We start from the raw sequence: 22,321 nt of genomic DNA, 5'->3' as shown, positions 1-22,321 counted from the left end.
GTAGGACTGCTACCGAGCTCTGGCCAGCACAATTATTTCTAGACCTTCACAGGCAGATTCATGCACTGGTCTGAGGCCATTCCCGTCATGGACATGGCAGCAGAAAATGTGGGCAAAGCCCTGATCACGAACTGGATCACGAGTTTTGGTGTGCCCAAACGACTCTCAGTTATTCCACAAGCTCCTATGGTTCAAATGGCTCTGAGCACTATGGGACTTAACATTTGAGGTCATCAGTCCCCTAGAACTTAAAACTACTCAAACCTAACTAACCTAAGGACATCACACACATCCATGCCCGAGGCAGGATTCGAACCTGCGACCGTAGCGGTCGCGCGGTTCCAGACTCAAGCGCCTAGAACCGCTCGGCCACCTCTGCCGGCCAAGCTCCTATGTCAATGTGGCTTTTATCGTATCAGAACCACCAGATACCATCCAGCGAGGAACAGGATGGCAGAAAGGTTCCACAGAACCGTAAAAGCGGTTCTAATGTGTAGCGATAGTCAGTGAACGGAATCATTACTGCTACTCTGTTAATGATAAGAACGATCATTAAAGAGGACCTGCACTGCTTTGCAGCACATCTGGCGTTTGAGGAAGAATTACGACTTCCTGCCGAGCTCTTCTCCACTAAGCTGCAGCAACTTCCAACTACGGAGGCCACGATGGAGTTCAATCTGTGACTACAAAGAAGGATGGTACATGTACATCCCATGGCACCACAGAATCATGGAGACAAAATGGTGTTCATACACAGAGGACTGCAGACAGCAATGCAAGTCTGGCTGAGAGACGATCATATACGGCCTCTCTTATGGTTACTACACACGTTACCTTACAAAATTCTCCCGAGAGACATATGTACATTCAGAATAGAGTGGAATTGCAAAGAAGAGACGGTGTCAACTGAACACCTCAAACTGGCACACACAGACGATTCGAACACGAACCAGGCACCCGCAGTCACAGTTTCAACGCCCGCCAGCATGGAGAGAACACAGCACACTCCAACACACACTTCCTCAGTTACCAGTGGTGGTCACACGCGCCTGCAAAACTATAAAACACCTGTTCCGTTGCGTTCCTTGTGCTCCTGGTTTCAAAAAGCTGTGGGGCGGGGGAATAGGGAATTCGGCAGTCGACACATCGAATATGAGCAGTGAAAACTGATTCTCTGTGAGATATCTTTACTACTTCAGTTATTTAGGCCTGTTTGCTAAGAGCAGAACTCTGTGTCATGTATTATAAAATGTGTCACATGTTGTAAAATATAAGTGAAAGTGGGATAAATGTGTGGTGCGCAAACTACTCTCAAATCATTCAGTGTAGTGTCATAGATTACCAAGTAAGCAAAAATCCTATATAGTTAATATGCAGTAGTCTCTGTCTCTTTACGAGTGTCTTTTCAGTGTCCGTAAACCATGGAGGGTTCCTCCCGTTATGAACTGTTCTACAAGGTAAATATCTGTCAAATGGATGGTCAGCTACTGTTCTAAAACGTGAGCCATAGTTCCTCTATATACTACTGTCCAGAGCTAAAAGTTTCAGGTAACTCATTGAGATATGGCACTACTGCTTCTTTATCTGGTTTACTGAACATATAAACCTATTTTCTTGTTTTAGTAGCCTTTCGTACGTTGGTAATCACTGCTGCTACAACTGACACATGGTCACTGATACCAGTTACGATGCGCATATCCTCATGAAGATCAGATCTGTTTGCTGCCATTAGATCTAATATATTTTCATCATGAGTGGTGTTCTGAGCCACTTATGCATGGTTTTCCGAGAAGGCATTTAGCAATTTGCAGGATGTCTTGTCACGCTCCCTAGCAACGAGATTATAATTATCTCAGCTGACTGTTGGATGATTAAAGAATCCTCTGACGATTATAGTATGATTGAGGAACTTACCTATTAGTGAACTGAACTTTTCTCCAAAGGTTTCGGTTACACCAGGAGGTGAGTTTGATGGACAGTAGAGGGATCCAGTTATAATTTTATGCCCACCCTGATAGAGAGTCTTGCCCAAACTATCTCGCATGCAGCTTAAATTTCTATCTCGCTAGACTTGAATTTCTTGTCTAGTGCGAAAAACACACAACCTCCATTTATCATTCGCCCATCCTTTCGATTCCCCCACCCCCTCCCCCCAAAATCTCACTACTGTCAGCTTTGGGTTTTAACCAGCTATCTGTGCCCAGTACAGGATGTCCCACGTCCGAGATTTAAGTAACAATGATCTAACTAAAGAAGAACAGATATTAATAATGTTAAAAACATGAAGTGCCTGTTTATAAGAGATGCTGGAATTGGTGGCCATGGGCAGCCAGCCGTCAGTAAATTTGTGTGCTGACGTTACCCGCTTTAGCTCTGCAGGCGTGATGCTGTTAATTTCTCTAGTAATGTTCCGTTTAAGATCGTCTATTGTGCGAGTATTACCAGCATACACTTGGCTTTTTAGTGTGCCTCATAAATGCAAACCACTCGATGGTTAAGTGCAGGGACCTTGGTGACCAGAGAGGCCTCTACTGACAAGTCTGTCTTCAGGGAACATTTTGCTGGTGTGGGCCATACTTTGGTTGGATGTGTGATCAGTTGTTCCATCTTGTTGGAATGCTGCAGATAGCTTCTCTGCATCAGCTAACTGTTCGTAGAAAGAGTAAGATATATCTATATATCTGGTATTGTTTACGGTGTAATTGAAAAATATACGCCAAATCCGTTAATTTACGATAATTGCAGACAGTATACACTCTTGTTAAAGGAGAAAACTACAGTGACACAGTACGTTAGTTACTTATGGCAACTGTAAATCAGAAACGCCGATTTACCATGAAACAGATGACGTACAACACTCGCCACTGCCAACTTACGAAATTTCTCGAAAACATACGTTTGTAAGCGTCCGAAAGTTTTCCAAAATATACCTTTTTAACGTAAATATATAATGAAACTAGGTAACGATTGATTTGGGACAGGTATACTGCCGCCAATAGTTGCTACAAAGCACAGATTACGAGTTTTTCGCGGCACTCGCAAATGTTCGAAAAAAACGTAGTCTGTAACTACATGCACGAGTATTGACAGATTCAATGAGAGACAATGGGAAAACGACACAAACAGGAGAACTGCCTAACAGATACCCTGTTATTCTGCCTCTTCTTCTTGTCAGTGTTTTCCAGAGTTTCCTCTCCTGCCAAAGTATGTAGAGAACGTCCTTATTTATTATATTTTCAGTCCACCTACTTTTCAACATCCGTTTAAAGCATCACATCTCAAACACTTTGATTCTCTTCCTTTTCGGCTTTCCCACATTCCATGATTCACTTCCATACAACGTTGTCCTCCAAATGTACATTCTCAAAAATTTCTTCCTCATATTTAGTGCTATGTCTGATACCAGTAGACTTGTTTTGGCCAGGAGTATCCTCTTTCCTACGCGACTCTGCTTTTGTCGTTCTTCTTGCTTCATTTGTCATATGTTATTTTGTTTCCAAGGCAGCAGCTTTCCTTCACCTCGTCTACTTCGTGCTCCCGAATTTTGATGTTAAGGCCATCGCTAATCTCATTTCTGCTATTTCTCATTACTTTCATCTTTCTTTGGTTTTCCTTCAGTCCACAGTATGTGATCTTTAGAATGTTCATTCCATTCAGTAGGTTCAATAATTCTTCAACACTTACACTGAGCACAACAATATCATGCAGCGAATTTTATCACTGATATCCTCTCACGTGGAATTTTAATCCCACTCCTGAACCTTTCTTTTATTTCCGTCATTTCTTCTTCAGTGTATAGATTGAACAGTAGGGGCGAAAGGATACATCCCTGTCTTACACCCATTCTAATCCTAGCACTTCGCTTTTGGTCTTCCATTCTCATCTTTCTTGGTTCTTGTACATATTGTATATTATCCGTCTTTGCCTATAACTCTTATTTTCCTCAGAATGTCCATCATCTTGTACCATTTTCCTTTGTCGAATGCTTTATCTAGGCCAACAAAACCCATGGATATGTTTTGATTTTCTTATGTCTTGCTTCTCTTATCAAGTACAACATTGGAACTATTTCGCTCGATCCTTTGCTTTTCCTAAAACCAAACTTTTCCAAGCGTCTTTCATGTCATTTTCGTCAGCAACGTAAACGCATTAGATGTTAAACTTATTATGCGATAGTTCCCGCACTTACCTGCCCTTGCTGTCTTCGGGAATGTGTGGATGATATTTTTCTGAAAGTGTGATGGTATGATTCCAGTGCTGCAAACAAATCTGAATAGTCGTTTTGCTGCCACTTCTCCTAATGATTTTAGAAGTTATGAAGAAATGTTACCTATCACTTCTAGCTTATCTGATCTTAAGTGTACAAAGATCTGTTAAACTCTGATTCTAATACTGAATATTTTATACTTCTTCACTCCCATCATCCGACTAACTTTATCGACCGCCGTTTTGACTTTTCTGTACGGTGAAAAAGTTCTTCCGACGACCATTTATTTTTTATTTCTTTACATTTTCCTGTGGCAGTTTCGCCTTGATTCCCCTGCACTTCCTATTTATTTCATTCCTATGTGAATCGAAGATCTTAGCTCCAAAGAGTGATAAGGGTGAAGTTGTTTGTTTTGAGAAACTGCAGAGTCACATGTCAATAAAAATTTATTAATGAGATATTTGAAGTAGATCCAATGTGATTTATTTATTCAGATAAGTCATTGTTTTCAAATATATTTAGATATATTTTTAAAATCGTGAATATTATCCACAACTTTATTCTTAGGGTATTTAACATACACTCCTGGAAATGGAAAAATGAACACATTGACACCGGTGTGTCAGACCCACCATACTTGCTCCGGACACTGCGAGAGGGCTGTACAAGCAATGATCACACGCACGGCACAGCGGACACATCAGGAACCGCGGTGTTGGCCGTCAAATGGCGCTAGCTGCGCAGCATTTGTGCACCGCCGCCGTCAGTGTCAGCCAGTTTGCCGTGGCATACGGAGCTCCATCGCAGTCTTTAACACTGGTAGCATGCCGCGACAGCGTGGACGTGAACCGTATGTGCAGTTGACGGACTTTGAGCGAGGGCGTATAGTGGGCATGCGGGAGGCCGGGTGGACGTACCGCCGAATTGCTCAACACGTGCGGCGTGAGGTCTCCACAGTACATCGATGTTGTCGCCAGTGGTCGGCGGAAGGTGCACGTGCCCGTCGACCTGGGACCGGACCGCAGCGACGCACGGATGCACGCCAAGACCGTAGGATCCTACGCAGTGCCGTAGGGGACCGCACCGCCACTTCCCAGCAAATTAGGGACACTGTTGCTCCTGGGGTATCGGCGAGGACCATTCGCAACCGTCTCCATGAAGCTGGGCTACGGTCCCGCACACCGTTAGGCCGTCTTCCGCTCACGCCCCAACATCGTGCAGCCCGCCTCCAGTGGTGTCGCGACAGGCGTGAATGGAGGGACGAATGGAGACGTGTCGTCTTCAGCGATGAGAGTCGCTTCTGCCTTGGTGCCAATGATGGTCGTATGCGTGTTTGGCGCCATGCAGGTGAGCGCCACAATCAGGACTGCATACGACCGAGGCACACAGGGCCAACACCCGGCATCATGGTGTGGGGAGCAATCTCCTACACTGGCCGTACACCACTGGTGATCGTCGAGGGGACACTGAATAGTGCACGGTACATCCAAACCGTCATCGAACCCATCGTTCTACCATTCCTAGACCGGCAAGGGAACTTGCTGTTCCAACAGGACAATGCACGTCCGCATGTATCCTGTGCCACCCAACGTGCTCTAGAAGGTGTAAGTCAACTACCCTGGCCAGCAAGATCTCCGGATCTGTCCCCCATTGAGCATGTTTGGGACTGGATGAAGCGTCGTCTCACGCGGTCTACACGTCCAGCACGAACGCTGGTCCAACTGAGGCGCCAGGTGGAAATGGCATGGCAAGCCGTTCCACAGGACTACATCCAGCATCTCTACGATCGTCTCCATGGGAGAATAGCAGCCTGCATTGCTGCGAAAGGTGGATATACACTGTACTAGTGCCGACATCGTGCATGCTCTGTTGCCTGTGTCTATGTGCCTGTGGTTCTGTCAGTGTGATCATGTGATGTATCTGACCCCAGGAATGTGTCAATAAAGTTTCCCCTTCCTGGGACAATGAATTCACGGTGTTCTTATTTCAATTTCCAGGAGTGTAATTTACTTGCAAACTGAGTGCACTTAATGTGGCTTAGCGCTGACATCCTACTGTATACTTGCTGAGCGTGTTAATGGTGCACTATTGTGAAATCTCTCAAAAATACAAATTTGAAGGCCCAAATTATTTCACTTTATGATACTAAGATTTGCATAACAAGTTGCTGCAGTAGCAAAACATAACAACCTCAAAAATTAATCTATGATTCAGCACAATATAAATTTCACTGTCGCCTTACTACAGAACATAAAAACGTTAAGGACGGTCTTTAACGTTTATGCCGTCAAATTGCCACATAATTGACGTAAACAATGGGATGGATCATATACTTAACATTGTTTACTTGCTTAAATACACTAAAAAAAAAAAACCGCACCACGAAGGAATTATGCGAATGGGACGGAACTCGGAATCGGTAGACGTGATGTGCATGTACAGACAAACAAATCATTACAATTTCATAAAAATTGAATTATTTTTTAAAGAGAGAGAACTTCACAACCTAAGCAAGTTATTAATGCGTTGGTCCACCTCTGGCTCTTAGGAAAGCAGTTATTCGGCTTGGCATTGATTGACAGAGTTATTGGATGTCGTCCAGAGGGATATCGTGTCAAATTATGTCCAATTGGTGCCTTGGGTCGTCAAAACTCCGAGCTGGACGGAAGGCCAAGCCCATAATACTACAAACGTTCTGAACTGGGGAGAGATCTGGCGTCCTAGCTGGCCTAGGTAGGGTTTGGTGAGCACGAAGAGTGCTAAAATGTAAGCCCACGATGACTTGCCATGGAGAACAACAAAACAGGGCGTACAGTATCGTCGGCGTACCGCTGCACTCTAGGGATCCGCGGATGGCAACCAAAGAGGACCTGCTATGTAAAGAAGTGGCACCGAAGTGGCGCCCCAGAAAAAATGAGGGAAACAATCGATTCATTCGGTTGTTGGAAAATAATCAACCCATTTGGTTGCAGTTATCCCATCAGATGAATTATTCATTCATTCTTTTGAGTGAAACCAATCTGTGGGAGCAACCGAATGAAACCAATCATTCAGTTGGTCGGACTACTAATTCATTCTTCTGAATGAAACTAGTATGTGGGAACAACTGAATGAAAACAATCGTGTCAGTCGGTTGTAGTTTTATTATTCATTCTTTTTTTTGTATTGAAGCAGTCAGCCGCAATTGATTGAAAAGATTCGACACCGCCAAAGCTTTGCATATTGACTGAATTGTTCATTCTTTCTTTTCAAATGAAAACAATCAGTTGTTTTTCTGTCATGTACTTTTTCTTTTAACTGAAACCGCTCTTTAGTGTTTTAGCTGACCGAGCTGTCCATTCAGTCTTCTGATTGAAACTAGCCTGCACTACTTTAATTAGCTAAACTGAAGTAGTGCTACATTGTACTCACAGAGAATGGTCCTAAGTGAAAACGTATCTCAGGGGTATGCCAAAGTTAACATAAGCAGTATACATTTTCATTGAATTATGAACTGAATGGAGTAATTTTTCTTTTCATCATTTAAAGATGATTCACATTAAATTGTTCCAGTTGCCATAAACAATTATCCTGACGTATCACTATAGTAGGCATACTATCACTTAAATTGTCGACCCCAGACAAAAACTTCGAAAATGCCGGACATATGGTTCAAATTGGATTGTTATCCAGGACATAAACAGTCTGTAGACGATAAGTTGGCCGATGGCCACAATGTTCCTCAGAGAGCGGGAACCTGAGGGGGGAATGTTTCCTTGCTTGCGTTTCAGTGCTAACAATGCCAGCAGGTGCTCGCATCCTACCGATCAGCACACATAATTACGGATGAGAGTAACAAGGATTCAGTTTTATACAGCTGAATGAGTAGAAGGCAAATGACATTTAAGACGTTCAGTTGTCTGGCGGGTGGGACGTCGTCATGATGTATGCGATCGCTCATTGTCGGAGGCTTTCCGTTGCCTCAATAAACAAGTATGGAAAATACAGGGTGTTCCGAAATTGTTCTTACAAATTTGGTCGCACATATTTCAGAAATGGGGATAAGTTGAAAACCGCGGTTTTCACAACAATAATCATACACACCAAAGGTTCTAGTAGCCGCTTAACAGAATTCAGAGTGTTAAGGTGGCCATACTTTCTGGTGCAAAATTCAGGACACATTAAAAAATTTTGACATTACAAAAAAGTCTGATTGAACGTAATAAATGCAAACTATCGCTTTAATTTGCTACAAAAATTACATGAACCTATGTTTTATGAGTACCTTCTAAGATGAAGGCGTGCGAGCAGGCATACAGTATTTATCAGTTCTGTAAATTTTCTTCAGCATGTCTGTATTCTTCAACAGCCTTATGAAAACATTCATCTCATGTTTCATGATAATTCACTCTAGTCGTTAACATTATTTTCGTAGTTTATGCAACAAACAATGTTTTTTTCACTGTGCCATAAATTACTTATTCGGGAAAATACCCTTTCAGTAACAGTATACCGATACAGCTGAAATGAACATACAATTCGGGATAAATAGTGTCATAATTTTTAAATCATTGACAAATACATGTCCCTAATTACTTTTGAAAACATTCGGAACAGAACTAGAAAAATCGTGACTGTCACGGAAAAAGGGGTGACGGGGTGACTCATGGTCATTTTAAATGCGTGCCGGTCGGAGTGACCGGGCGGTTCTAGGCGCTACAGTCTGGAAACGCGCGACCGCTATGGTCGCAGGTTCGAATCCTGCCTCGGGCATGGATGTGTGTGATGTCCTTAGGTTAGTTAGGTTTAAGTAGTTCTAAGTTCTAGGGGACTTATCACCTCAGCAGTTGAGTCCCATAGTGCTCAGAGCCATTTGAACCATTTTTTTTAATGCGTGCGTCGTCTGTAGCACACAGGCTATCTAGGTGATATTCCAATTACATGTCCAGTCTATGACATTCTCATTAAAGTATGCTAATGCTGCTCTGATGCGAGCTCACAGTTCGTGCAAGTCCCGCTCGAAGAAAGAAATGTAATGGGGTCCCGCAGGACTGGGGTGTCAGATCTTGTCTGTACAAACCATTCCACACATTGTGAAAACTGCTCAAAGGTAGTCAGTCAATAACTAACATGGGAAAAAAACTGCTTTAGGTGAGTGTGAACATTATGTTGCAAACCAGGCTTTTCTTCCTATTCCCATTTTTAAAATATACGTGATTAAAGTTATAAAGACAATTCTGGAACATACTATATGCGCATAGGAGAGCGGCTAAGCGTACTTGCAGCTGCGTTTTTAATAGACTAAAACGAAGAAACTAATTATAGTTAGGTCCTGTTTTTAATTAATTTCAACTACGATTTATTACAATCTTTTCCAATCTATTGAATTCACGAAAAAAGGTCAGGTTTACCACGGACAGTTGTATAAAAATCCCTCCCGCACGCCTCTGTAAGTCCGTGAAACTAGGATCAATACGGGGAAATCCGGACGTATTGCAGCTTTGGATGGGGATCCAAAGGTAAGCGCAATGGTTCCCTTAAGGATATATCAAGAAGAAAGGGACCTTTCATCGTTTTAGCTACAGTTTTCATTCCGTTTCATAGGCAATGTGTGATGATGTCCACAAATGCAAAATCATTCTAATAATCAGCCTTTTATTTGTGAAGAAGGTAAATATTTTATACAAAAAATGGTGCAAATGGCTCTGAGCACTATGGGACTTAACATCTTAGGTCATCAGTCCCCTAGAACTTAGAACTACTTAAACCTAACCAACCTAAGGACGTCACGCACATCCATGCCCGACGCTGGATTCGACCCTGCGACCGTAGCAGTCGCGCGGTTCCAGACTGAAGCGCCTATAACCGCTCGGCCACACTGGCCGGCTATTTTATACAGAAAATGACGTCACCAGCTACATATGTATGCCTACGTTTTCGGTTTTACACATAGTCATAGCTATTAAAAATTCACAACCAAAAATTTTCAGGATTATTTGTATGGCGTTAAGAATCTGTATGGGGCTAGGAGAGATTACTTAATATTCATTGGTCCGTTTTAAAACCATGTTATACCGAAAATGTTTTCCATTTAAGTAATTATTTTGTGCTTTTCAGTCTTGCATGTGTGAAATTTTTCAGTTGATTTCAAACATTTTGATGAGATTACAGCTGGACATGTGGTAAACTTCAGGTTTATTTCAGTTTCTCTTCAAATGAGTCAATCAGTATATTTCTTCCTCATAGCCATGTCTCGCGAGAGGACCGCGAATGTAAAAACTAGAGAGAATCGAGCTGACAGGAAGCTTAGTAGCAATCGTTCTTAAGTGAGAAACATTAACGACTGGCTCTGAGCACTATGTGGCTGGTGCTTTTTGAATGCATAACCAGAACATAGCCAAGACAGTTCTCAACAATCCACAAAACAGTTTTTGCAACATGGCAAAATGGTTCAAATGGCTCTGTGCACTATGGGACTTAACTGCTGAGGTCATCAGTCCCCTAGAACTGAGAACTCCTTAAACCTAACTAACCTAAGGACATCACACACATCCATGCCCGAGGCAGGATTCGAACCTGCGACCGTAGCGGTCGCGCGGTTTCAGACTGTAGCCCCTAGAACCGCTCGGCCACTACAGTCGGCTTAACGACTGGAACAAGAAAACAGGAAAATAGGTAGCACCACATATTAAGCTTTTAAAACCAACCTAAAATTGATATTTAATACCACAAGCACGAAAATTCGTATTTCAATAAGTAAATACGTACATTTTGAATGTACTTTATTTTCAGAAATGTACCTTTTAATCGCATCTCATTGAAATAAGATACTTTATTTGTCTCTAAAAAAAGTTGTCAAGCCTAGTCACGTTTCATGGATAACAGAAAAGGCTGAAAAAGTATGTAAATAAAGTCACTCAAAGAACGGACTGAACGAGAAAACAATCGACTGAGCAATCGGTTGTGAAAAACAGTCGGTTGTCGCTGTCATTACCCAGAATTCCTGACTATCACTCCTGCTTGTCGGGCCACATGGTGAGCGACAGTCAGGTTTAGTAACCCACCGCTGTCCAGGGCATCTTCAGACACGTCTTCTTGATTGCTCTTTGGGGCTCATTTTGGAGCAGGATTCATCACTGAAGACAATTCTACTCCAGTTACTGAAATTCTATGTTGAAAACGTGTCTGGAGAGGCCCTAAACAGTGGTGGGATACCAGAGTGTCTATCGCCTGCCACATGTCCCGACAGCCAGCAGTGATGCTCTGGGGTGCCATTTCTTTCCATAGCAGGACCCCTTTGGTTGTCATACGTGTTATCCTTATAACACAGCGGTACTTTGACGATATGCTATGCCCAGTTTTGTTGCCCTTCGTGGCAAACCATTCTGGCTTCACATTTTAGCAAAATAATGCCCGTCTACACTCAGCGTGGGTTTCTACTGCTTGTCTTCGTGCTTACCAAACCCTACCTTGGTCAACAAGGATGTAGGATCTCTCCCCAGCTGAGAACGTTTGGAGCATTATGGGCAGTACCCTCCAATCAGCTCGGGATTTTGCCGATCTAAAGCGCCAATTGGACAGAATTTTGCACGATATCCTTCAGGAGAACATACAACAACTCGGTCAATCCATGCCAAGTAGAATAACTGCTTGCATAAGGGCCAGAAGAGAACCAACGCGTTATTGTCTTGCTCAGTTTGTGAATCTATTTCTCTCGAATAAATCATTCAGTTTTTCTGAAGTTGTTATCATTTGTTTGGTTCAAATGGCTCTGAGCACTATGGGACTTAACATCTGAGGTCATCAGTTACCTAGAACTTAGAACCACTTAAACCTAACTAACCTAAGGACACCACACACATTCATGGCCGAGGCAGGATTCGAACCTGCGAACGTAGCGGTCGTGCGGTTCCAGACTGTAGCGCCTAGAGCCGCTCGGCCACCCCGGCCGGCTATCATTTGTTTGTCTTTGCATGTAAATCACCTCTGTCGATTCCGATTTTCGTCTTATTCGTTTTTTTATTTTTTCTTAGAGAGTAATTATTCACATTTTCGTGATTAGCAACAACTTTTGAGGCCAATTGCGTTCAGGAACACATTTAAAATCTTGATCTGAGTCGTAGTTATGCACATAATCCTCGGATTTGTACGAATCGTCCCTGAAATGCATTATCCTGGCACAAACACAACACACGTTACTACTGCTGGCAGCTATGTTTTGGCACTCATCATTGTTTCAGACATACATCCACAGCTGCCACTAGTGAGAGACTGCTACCATTTCTCGGTTTATCGCGGAAATATCAGTTAATATGAAAAAAAGCACATGTACCAAGCTTTACATGCAGTAACTGTTTCTAATATACTGTCCCTTACCGTTGTTTACAGCCGAGATCTCAACTGAAGGGCTTATTTCAATAGTGATACAAGTCCATTTTTGTTCATTGTGAGATACAGAGTCCTAAAGTTAAATGAGCGCTGAAAAATATGCAGTTGAGGTACCAGAAATATTCAAGCATATGGCTTCTTGCTAGAGATGAACCTTTCATTCTGTTTGTTTGGATCATTAATTTCAGAATCATTATAGGCAGAAAAGTGGAGGTAATGGACTTGTACCACTACTGAAACAAGCCCTTCAATTATGCTGCTGTATTCCTGCCTTCTGCTGGGCATTTTTCTACTACCTTCTTTCACCACTCAATTGAAGTATGCATGTTTTCCGTTCCGCAACATTTTTTTGTAGGTACGTTCCTTGTACATACATACGTCTGTCCAACTTCGGTGATTGCCCTTTTCAGAGATGTCCATTCCTTATCAGCTGAACTGCCTGTTGTGGTATTCACTATCACGTTATCTAAAGCCTGAGAGAACTTGAAAAGCTTCTCATTACTCAGCACTTCAGTATCCCACTTCTTTCTACATGGGTTCTTCTGGACAAGTCTCTTAAACTTGAGTCTGCTATTACAGTTCTTAAATTAATTGCACGACACATGTTGTTGAGGAATTTTCGGACGAATATTTTTCAGGTATTATATTTCTCTGGATTACAATTTCTTGAATTTTATGCTAAACTGATGTATGGAGTACTGATGTTAACCAATTTATTTTTATTATTATTATTATTATTATTAAAATCATAGGTGCCGGTGGCACATTAGAGGTGAGGGTGACCGCAATGGTAACAAACCTCTCGATCCAGAATCGAATCCTGACTCTGCCCCTGGATAACAAACAATTTTAGATCATTGAACAAAGAAAGCAAGACTACAAAAAGGTGGATGACAATTGCTGAATAAAGAAAACGTATCGCTGAATAAAGACAAACAGCAACTAAATAAGGAAAAGCAATCGCAAAATAAGGATGCCGGCCGTTGTGACCGAGCGGTTCTAGGCGCTTCAGTCCGGACAGTACGGAAGCGCGCTGCTGCTACGGTGGCAGGTTCGAATCCTGTCTCGGGCATGGATGTGTGTGATGTCCTTAGGTTAATTAAGTTTAAGTAGTTCTACGTCTAGGGGATTGATGACCTCAGATGTTAAGTCTCATAGTGCTTAGAGCCATTTGAATAATTTTTGAAAACAAGGAAAACGATTGTCAAACAACGGCAAATGATCTCCAAACAAATAAAATAGATACCCGTGAAAAGAAAGAATTTGTTAAACACAGAAAATATAAAAGATCGTTCTACATCAGAAGATCGGTAGGTAAACGATTGTTCAAATTTGGATAAGAGGTTAAGCAAATGTATGCTTTCAACAAAAAATAATGCTATTTGGAAGTGACCGCAGTCACTAGACTCAACTATATTACTACCTACCGGTACAGTATGTGAAAGTGAGGCAACACGCAATTCGAAACAAGTGACAGGCAAAAACAGCAGTGACAAAACTAGAGGAACGAAAGACTGAATTTAATTTTCTCATTAATACTAAAGTTGTTGTTAATCTGCCTATTTTCTCACCTACCTTTGCCCTTGAGATCTCTCAGCGCTTGCACATGTGTAGATCAAATTTTGTAAGAGATCCTGCAAGTGTCCTTCGAAATGTTGTAACTATAAGGCAAGATCTACATTTACATGATTACTCTGCAATTCAAAATCAAGTGCCTGACAGAGGATTCATCGAACCACCTTAAAGTTATTTCTCTACAGTTCCACTCACGAACAGTGCTCGAGAAAAACGAACAATTAAATCTTTCTGTGCGAGCTCTGATTTCTCTTATTTTATTATGATAATCATTTCTCCCTATATAGGTGAGTGCGAACAAAATCTTTTCACGCACTGAAGAGAAAGCTGGTGCATGAAATTTCGTGAGAAGGTCCTGCCGCAGCGAAAAACGCCTTTATTTTGACGACTGCTAACCCCAATTCGTGTATCATATCCGTGGCACTCTCTCCCCTATTCCACGATAGTACAAACCGAGCTGCCCTTCTTTGAACTTTTCTATCTCCTCCGTCAATGCTATCTGATGCTTGTACCTCACCGCACAGCAGTACTCCAGATGAAAGGGGACAAGCGTATTATAAGCAGTTTCTTTAATGGAACTGTTACATTTTCAAAGTATTTTGCCAATATATCACAGTCTTTGGTTCGCTTTCTTCACAAAATTATCTATGTGATCGTTCCAGTTATCGTAACTATTATCTTTAAATACTGAGTTAAGTTTACAGCCATTACATTTGTGTGATTTATTGTGTATGTGGATGCCCTTCATAATTTAGCTTCAACTGTCAGTTTTTGCACCATACAGATATCTAGTCCAAATCATATTGCAGTTCGTTTTGATCACCTGATGACTTTACAAGGTGGTAAATGACAGCATCATCTGCAAACAATCTGAGAGGACTGCTCAGATTGCCACCTAAATCATTTATATGGATCAGGAACCGCAGAGGGCCTATAACACGCCCTTTGGGAACGCTAGATATTACTTCTGTTTTACTCAATGACTTTTTCACCACTATTCCCTTGAACTCAAATGTCAGACACGATGGCTGTTGTTCTTTCTACTTGGCTACTGACAGTGCATATCCAGAAATCAGATTTTTATTTCAGTAGAAATGAGACTTGTGTCACAAATCTATAAACACTTTGCAGATGTGTCCATCGTAAACCATTTGTTTAATGGTTTTCTTAAAGCATTTCAGGTAATTATCGGAATGAACCTCCCAACAGAGTGAAACTGCCTCCAGAACATGATTCTAGTCCAGACTGTTACTTTTTGTTGGGCGAACAGCAGAAATCTGGTTTCAAGCTACACTCCAGTAAATAGTTTCATTCTGCCGGTATCAGAAATACTAACTTCAGAACCGCCTCACTATAGAGTGAAATTTTCATTCTGAAGAAGAGTTGGATGTTCCCTCTACATAGTCGCAGTTGATTCTCTAGCCATTCTAATTGAAACTAGATTGTTCCTCTATCCCTAATAACCTTCCTGTAGAGGGAAGATGAACGCTTACAACAAAAGTCGTTAGTTACTCGATAGACTTAGCATTAAACATTAGCTCCTAGCGTTGAAAATAAGTGTCCTACTAATCAGTAACAGGGATTACATCTATATTCATTCAACGATGAGTTTGTGTACCTTGATGTATGCAGAGCTTCCAGTGGAAGTCTTCTGAATAGGCCGAGGTCCTCGCCGGGGAGGATCCCGGAAAACATTCAACTCTTCAACATGGAAGGTCCTCCATACTGGAGATGGCTGACGCAAGACGAGTCGCAATGCCAGTAAGTTATTCCACTCCAGTAAGCTCTGAAACATCCATTGTACACAGACTTTGACATTATCCATGAGACGAAAGTAATGACCTACAATGTAGAAGCTACAGGCAATCGGACTGTGTACACAAAACTATAATTTGTAAGTCTGACTTTATAATATTTGGGATTTCCCCACTTGATTTAGGAATTATCAAAGAAAAAACTTAATTATAGTCCTTAACAACTCTTTCAGTTCAAACTTCGAGATTTTCCCTTGAGCTATGACACTATGATAAGTCGATAAATAAAAATGTAAAGCTAATTATGTGGGGATTTCAGTATTAACGTTTTGACTCATTCTAGGAGGTAAAGAATGTTAGTGAGTCTAAGGGAGTCTTGCAAATGTACCAATGTTGCAAACAAAATATTTAAAGGTGTGGGTTCAGTGGCAATGCCAACATTTAATTCCTGTCTCAAAGGGTTGAGATAGGTACGAAGTTTACAATACACACAAGCTGAACGAAACATGTAATAAATTTCTAGTCATCTTTTTCTTTGATAACTTTTTGTCATTAAAAATCGCAAATACAAAAGCAGCAGGCTACCTGATAATTAGTGTCTGTAATTAATAGCATCAAAATATCATGGAGAACGAAATGGAAGACATATCATAGTATAAAGGGGGTGACTGCCCAGTTACAGGCTTTTACAACAGACAACATTAAAAAGTGCTGACGAATATCATCAGATGGGCTAAAACAATACATTACAGCAAGAGAATATGTAGCTCTCAGAGCAAAGTTAAAAGCCTTTTACACTGACGGCAATGGAAAGTATTACAACATGAAGTACCAGCTTGATATTTATCACACTTCGTGGAGATACTTTGTGGCTGTGGTCGTCTAGCGGATAGCACGCTGGACTCTGTCCCTGACCGTCCTACGGTCAGGCTCGGATGAGCGTGGGGATTTTTTTTTTTTTTTTGAGCTAGCCACCCTCCGCCTTGTACTTCCTCGGCGAATGAAGGCTGCGCTCTTCCCGCAATCCGGCCAAACCCATATCACGGATTGTAGGCTGCAGACTACCTTACCTTTACCTGTGGAGATGTTCACCACATGGACGTGTATTAAATGACTAAACTTTAATTGCTTTCGGAACTGATACTCATTATAAACAACAATATGGAGTTTCACACCCATGGGCAAGAATACACGATTGTATTCATTGCAGTGTGGAAGAAACGCGCCTCCGAATGTTATTTTGAGGAATTACTTGCCACTGCGAAACAGATTCACATATTGTGACTATGCACTGACGTCGGCTGTATGCGACACATGAACATTTGTGCCCGACCGGGACTCGAAACCGAATCTTCCGCTTATCGCCAGTGGAAGTAAGTAGGAATATAAAAAAAAAGGGAGGAAGGTTTATCTGTTTAGCAAGAGTAATAGGAGGCAGATTTCAGACTACCTAACAGATCAAAACGAAAATTTCTGTTCCGACACTGACAATGTTGAGTGTTTATGGAAAAAGTTCAAGGCAATCGTAAAATGCGTTTTAGACAGGTACGTGCTGAGTAAAACTGTGAGGGACGGGAAAAACCCACCGAGGTTCAACAACAAAGTTAAGAAACTACTGCGAAAGCAAAGAGAGCTTCACTGCAAATTTAAACGCAGCCAAAACCTCTTAAACAGAAGCTAAACGAAGTCAAAGTTAGCGTAAGGAGGGCTATGCGTGAAGCGTTCAGTGAATTCGAAAGTAAAATTCTATGTACCGGCTTGACAGAAAATCGTAGGAAGTTCTGGTCTTACGTTAAATCAGTACGTGGATCGAAACAGCATATCCAGACACTCTGAGATGAAAATGGCATTGAAACAGAGGATGACACGCGTAAAGCTGAAATACTAAACACCTTTTTCCAAACCTGTTTCACAGAGGAAGACCCCACTGCAGTTCCTTCTCTAAATCCTCGCACGAACGAAAAAATGGCTGACATCGAAATAAGTGTCCAAGGAATAGAAAAGCAACTGAAATCACTCAACAGAGGAAAGTCCACTGGACCTGACGTGATACCAATTCGATTCTACACAGAGTACGCGAAAGAACTTGCCCCCTTTCTAACAGCCGTGTACCGCAAGTCTCTAGAGGAACGGAGGGTTCCAAATGATTGGAAAAGAGCACAGATAGTCCCAGTCTTCAAGAAGGGTCGTCGAGCAGATGCGCAAAACTATAGACCTATATCTCTGACGTCGATCTGTTGTAGAATTTTAGAACATGTTTTTTGCTCGAGTATCATGTCATTTTTGGAAACCCAGAATCTACTATGTAGGAATCAACATGGATTCCGGAAACAGCGATCGTGTGAGACCCAACTCGCTTTATTTGTTCATGAGACCCAGAAAATATTAGATACAGGCTCCCAGGTAGATGCCATTTTCCTTGACTTCCGGAAGGCGTTCGATACAGTTCCGCACTGTCGCCTGATAAAGTAACAGCCTACGGAATATCAGACCAGCTGTGTGGCTGGATTGAAGAGTTCTTAGCAAACAGAACACAGCATGTTGTTCTCAATGGAGAGACGTCTACAGACGTTAAAGTAACCTCTGGCGTGCCACAGGGGAGTGTTATGGGACCATTGCTTTACACAATATATATAAATGGCCTAGTAGATAGTGTCGGAAGTTCCGTGCGGCTTTTCACAGATGATGCTGTAGTATACAGAAAAGTTGCAGCATTAGAAAATTGCAGTGAAATGCAGGAAGATCTGCAGCGGTTAGGCACTTGGTGCAGGGAGTGGCGACTGACCCTTAACATAGACAAATGTAATGTATTGCGAATACATAGAAAGAAGGATCTTTTACTGTATGATTATATGGTAGCGGAACAAACACTGGTAGCTGTTACTTCTGTAAAATATCTGGGAGAATGCGTACGGAACGATCTGAAGTGGAATGATCATATAAAATTAATTGTTGGTAAGGCGGGTGCCAGGTTGAGATTCATTGGGAGAGTCCTTAGAAAATGTAGTCCATCAGCAAAGGAGGTGGCTTACAAAACACTCGTTCGACCTATACTTGAGTATTGCTCATCAGTGTGGGATCCGTACCAGGTCAGGTTGACAGAGGAGATAGAGAAGATCCAAAGAAGAGCGGCGCGTTTCGGCACAGGGTTATTTGGTAAGCGTAATAGCGTTACGAAGATGTTTACCAAACTAAAGTGGCAGACTCTGCAAGGGAGGCGCTCTGCATAGCGGTGTAGCTTGCTGTCCAGGTTTCGAGAGGGTGTGTTTCTGGATGAGGTATCGAATATATTGCTTCCCCCTACTTATACCTGCCTAGGAGATCACGAATGTAAGATTAGAGAGATTCGAGTGCGCGCGGAGGCTTTCCGGCAGTCGTTCTTCCCGCGAGCCATACGCGACTGGAACAGGAAAGGGAGGTTATGACAGTGGCACGTAAAGTGCCCTCCGCCACACACCGTTGGGTGGCTTGCGGAGTGTAAATGTAGAATGTAGATGTAGATGAACCACTTCGGCTATCCGATGACGCCTTCACACCCATTCAAACTTCCATATGTCACGTTGTCACAAGTCTTGTGTTCGCAGAATTCATGTCCCGCAAACGATGACAAATATACTCTAAAACAGATAAAATGTTGCACCATGAAAGAATTATACGAATGGGACGGAAATCGGCAGATATGATGAAAATGTACAGACAAATAATAAAAAAAGATGAAACTTCATGGAAGACTAAAACTGTTTTAATCTTCCAGGAAGTTTCACATCAGCACACACTCCACTGCAGAGTGAAAATTTCATTTTGGAAACATCCCCCAGGCTGTGGCTAAGCCATGTCTCCGCAATATCCTTTCTTCGAGGAGTGCTAGTTCTGCATGGTTCGCTGAAGAGCCTCTGTGAAGTTTGGAAGGTCGGAGACGAGGTACTGGCAGAATTGAAGCTGTGAGGACGGGTCGTGAGTCGTACTTGGGTAGTTCAGATGGTAGAGCACTTTCCCGCGAAAGGCAAAGGTCCCGAGTTCGATTCTCGGTCCCGCACACAGTTTTAATCTGCCAGGAAGTTTCATATCAGCGCACACTCCGCTGCAGAGTGAAAATCTCATTCTGAAAATAAAGATGATTACAATTTCAGGAAAAATCGATGATTTATTCAAGAGAAAGTGCTCCACAAACTAAGCAGGTCAGTAACGCGTTGGTCCATCTCCGACCCTAACGCAATCAGTTATTCGGCTTGTCATTGATTGACAGAATTGTTAGGTGTCCTCCCGAAGGATATCATTCCAAATTCTGTCCAATTGGCTCGTTAGATCGTCAAAATTCTGAGATACTCAGAGGGCCCCACTCATATTCCAGACGTTCTCTACGCGAGAGAGATCCGGCGATCTCGCTGGTCAAGGTAGCGTTTGGCAAGCACGAAGACAAGTAGTAGAAACTCTCTACATATGTGAGTGGTAATTATTTTGCTGAAATCTAAGACCAGCATGGTCTCCCACGAAGGGCAACAAAACGGGGCATAGAATATCGTCAACGTGCCGTTGTGCTGTGAGGGTGCCGCGGGTGACAACCAAAGGCGTCCTGCTATGAAAAGAAACGCCACCCCAGACCATCACGCATAGTTGTCGGGCCGTATGTCGGGCAACAGTCGCGTTGTTACCCCACCGCTGTCCAGGGCGTCCCCAGACACACCTTCGGCCTGGAATTTCATTGACTGGAATAGAATTGCCTTCAATGATGCGTCCCGCTTCGAACTGATCCTCGATGACCAGTGAAGATGACGTGTTGGAGACGACCTGGACAGCGGTAGGATACCAACATGTCGCTCGCCTTACGGCTCAACAACCCCTTTGGTTGTCATCTACGGCACCCTTACAGCACAGCGGTAAGTCCACGATGTTTTATGCCCGGTTTGATGCCCTTCTTTGCAAGCCATCCTGGACTTACGTCTCAGCAAGGTAATGCCCGTTCGCACACGGCGAGAGTTTCTACTGCTTGTCTTCATGCTTGCCAAACCTTACCTTGGCCATCAAGGTCTCCGGATCTCTCCCTAATTGAGAGTGTTTGGAGCATTATTGGCGGGCCGTCCAAACATATCGGGATTTTGGCGATCTAATGGGTCAATTGGACAAAATTTGGTACGATATCCTTCAGGAGGACATTCAACAACCCTGTCAATCAATGTCAAGCCGAAAAACTGCTTGCACAGGGGCCAAGGTGGACCAACGTGTTATTGACCTGCTCAGTTTTTGAAGTTCTTTGTCTCGAATAAATCATCCAACTTTTTCTAAAATTATAATCATTTGTTTGTCTGTACATGTACATCACGTCTACCGATTTCCGTCCGGTTCCGATAATTCCTTCGCGGTGTGGTTTGTTTTTTCAATTCATTTTTTATTTCCTTTAGACATGCGTGCACGCACGTCTGTAGGGAATCTGCCACTCTTTGGCAGATACACTATGCAGTCCCAGCTGACTGAAACCTCATTTCTATTGTGTGATTTCATTCGTTTTCTTTTCTATCCGTAACCAATAAGAATTATATGTCTTAATGTGTTTTTTAATAAGTTTAATAAGTCACAGCTGCAAAATACTAACGCGAATTCTTTACAGACGAATGGAAAAACTGGTAGAAGCCGACCTCGGCGAAGATCAGTTTGGATTCCGTAGAAATATTAGAACATGTGAGGCAATACTGACCCTACGACTCACCTTAAGAAGATAGAATAAGGAAAGGCAAACCTACGTTTCTAGCATTTGTAGACTTAGAGAAAGCTTTTGACAATGTTGACTAGAATACTCTCTTTCAAATTCTGAAGGTGGCGGGGGTAAAATACAGGGAGCGAAAGGCTATTTACAATTTGTACAGAAACCAGAAGGCAATTATAAGAGTCGAGGGACATGAAAGGGAAGCAGTGGTTGGGAAGGGAGTGAGACGGGGTTGTAGCCTATCCCCGATGTTATTCAATCTGTATATTGAGCAAGCAGTAAAGGAAACGAAAGAAAAATTCGGAGTAGGTATTAAAATCCATGGAGAACAAATAAAAACTTTGAGGTTCGCCGATGACATTGTAATTCTGACAGAGGCAGCAAAGGACTTGGAAGAGCAGTTGAACAGAATGGACAGTGTCTTGAAATGAGGGTATAAGATGAACATCAACAAAAGCAAAACGAGGATAATGGAATGTAGTCGAATTAAGTCGGGCGTTGCTGAGGGAATTAGATTAGGAAATGAGGCACTTAAAGTAGTAAAGGAGTTTTGCTATTTGGGGAGAAAAATAACTGATGATGGTCGAAGTAGAGAGGATATAAAATGTAGACTGGCAATGGGAAGGAAAGCGTTTCTGAAGAAGAGAAATTTGTTAACATCGAGTATATATTTAAGTGTCAGGAAGTAGTTTCTGAAAGTATTTGTATGGAGTGTAG

The 22,321-nt window shown here is 42.3% G+C and overlaps 1 protein-coding gene across 1 annotated transcript in view; it reads right to left on the bottom strand.

Moving 5' to 3' along the window:
- Window positions 1-22,321, bottom strand: part of LOC126470797 (nicolin-1-like) — a 212,500-nt gene that overhangs the window by 28,659 nt on the left and 161,520 nt on the right. The window contains exon 4 of the mRNA XM_050098808.1: window positions 15,768-15,935. Coding sequence (XP_049954765.1) covers window positions 15,768-15,935 — 168 coding nt within the window. The remainder of the gene's footprint in view (window positions 1-15,767; window positions 15,936-22,321) is intronic.

The sequence above is a fragment of the Schistocerca serialis genome, chromosome 3, assembly GCF_023864345.2.
Source record: "Schistocerca serialis cubense isolate TAMUIC-IGC-003099 chromosome 3, iqSchSeri2.2, whole genome shotgun sequence".
In the NCBI taxonomy this organism is placed as follows: domain Eukaryota; kingdom Metazoa; phylum Arthropoda; class Insecta; order Orthoptera; family Acrididae; genus Schistocerca; species Schistocerca serialis.
The sequence above is the reverse complement of the archived record's forward strand: the minus strand, read 5'-3'. Positions and strand labels throughout refer to the sequence as shown.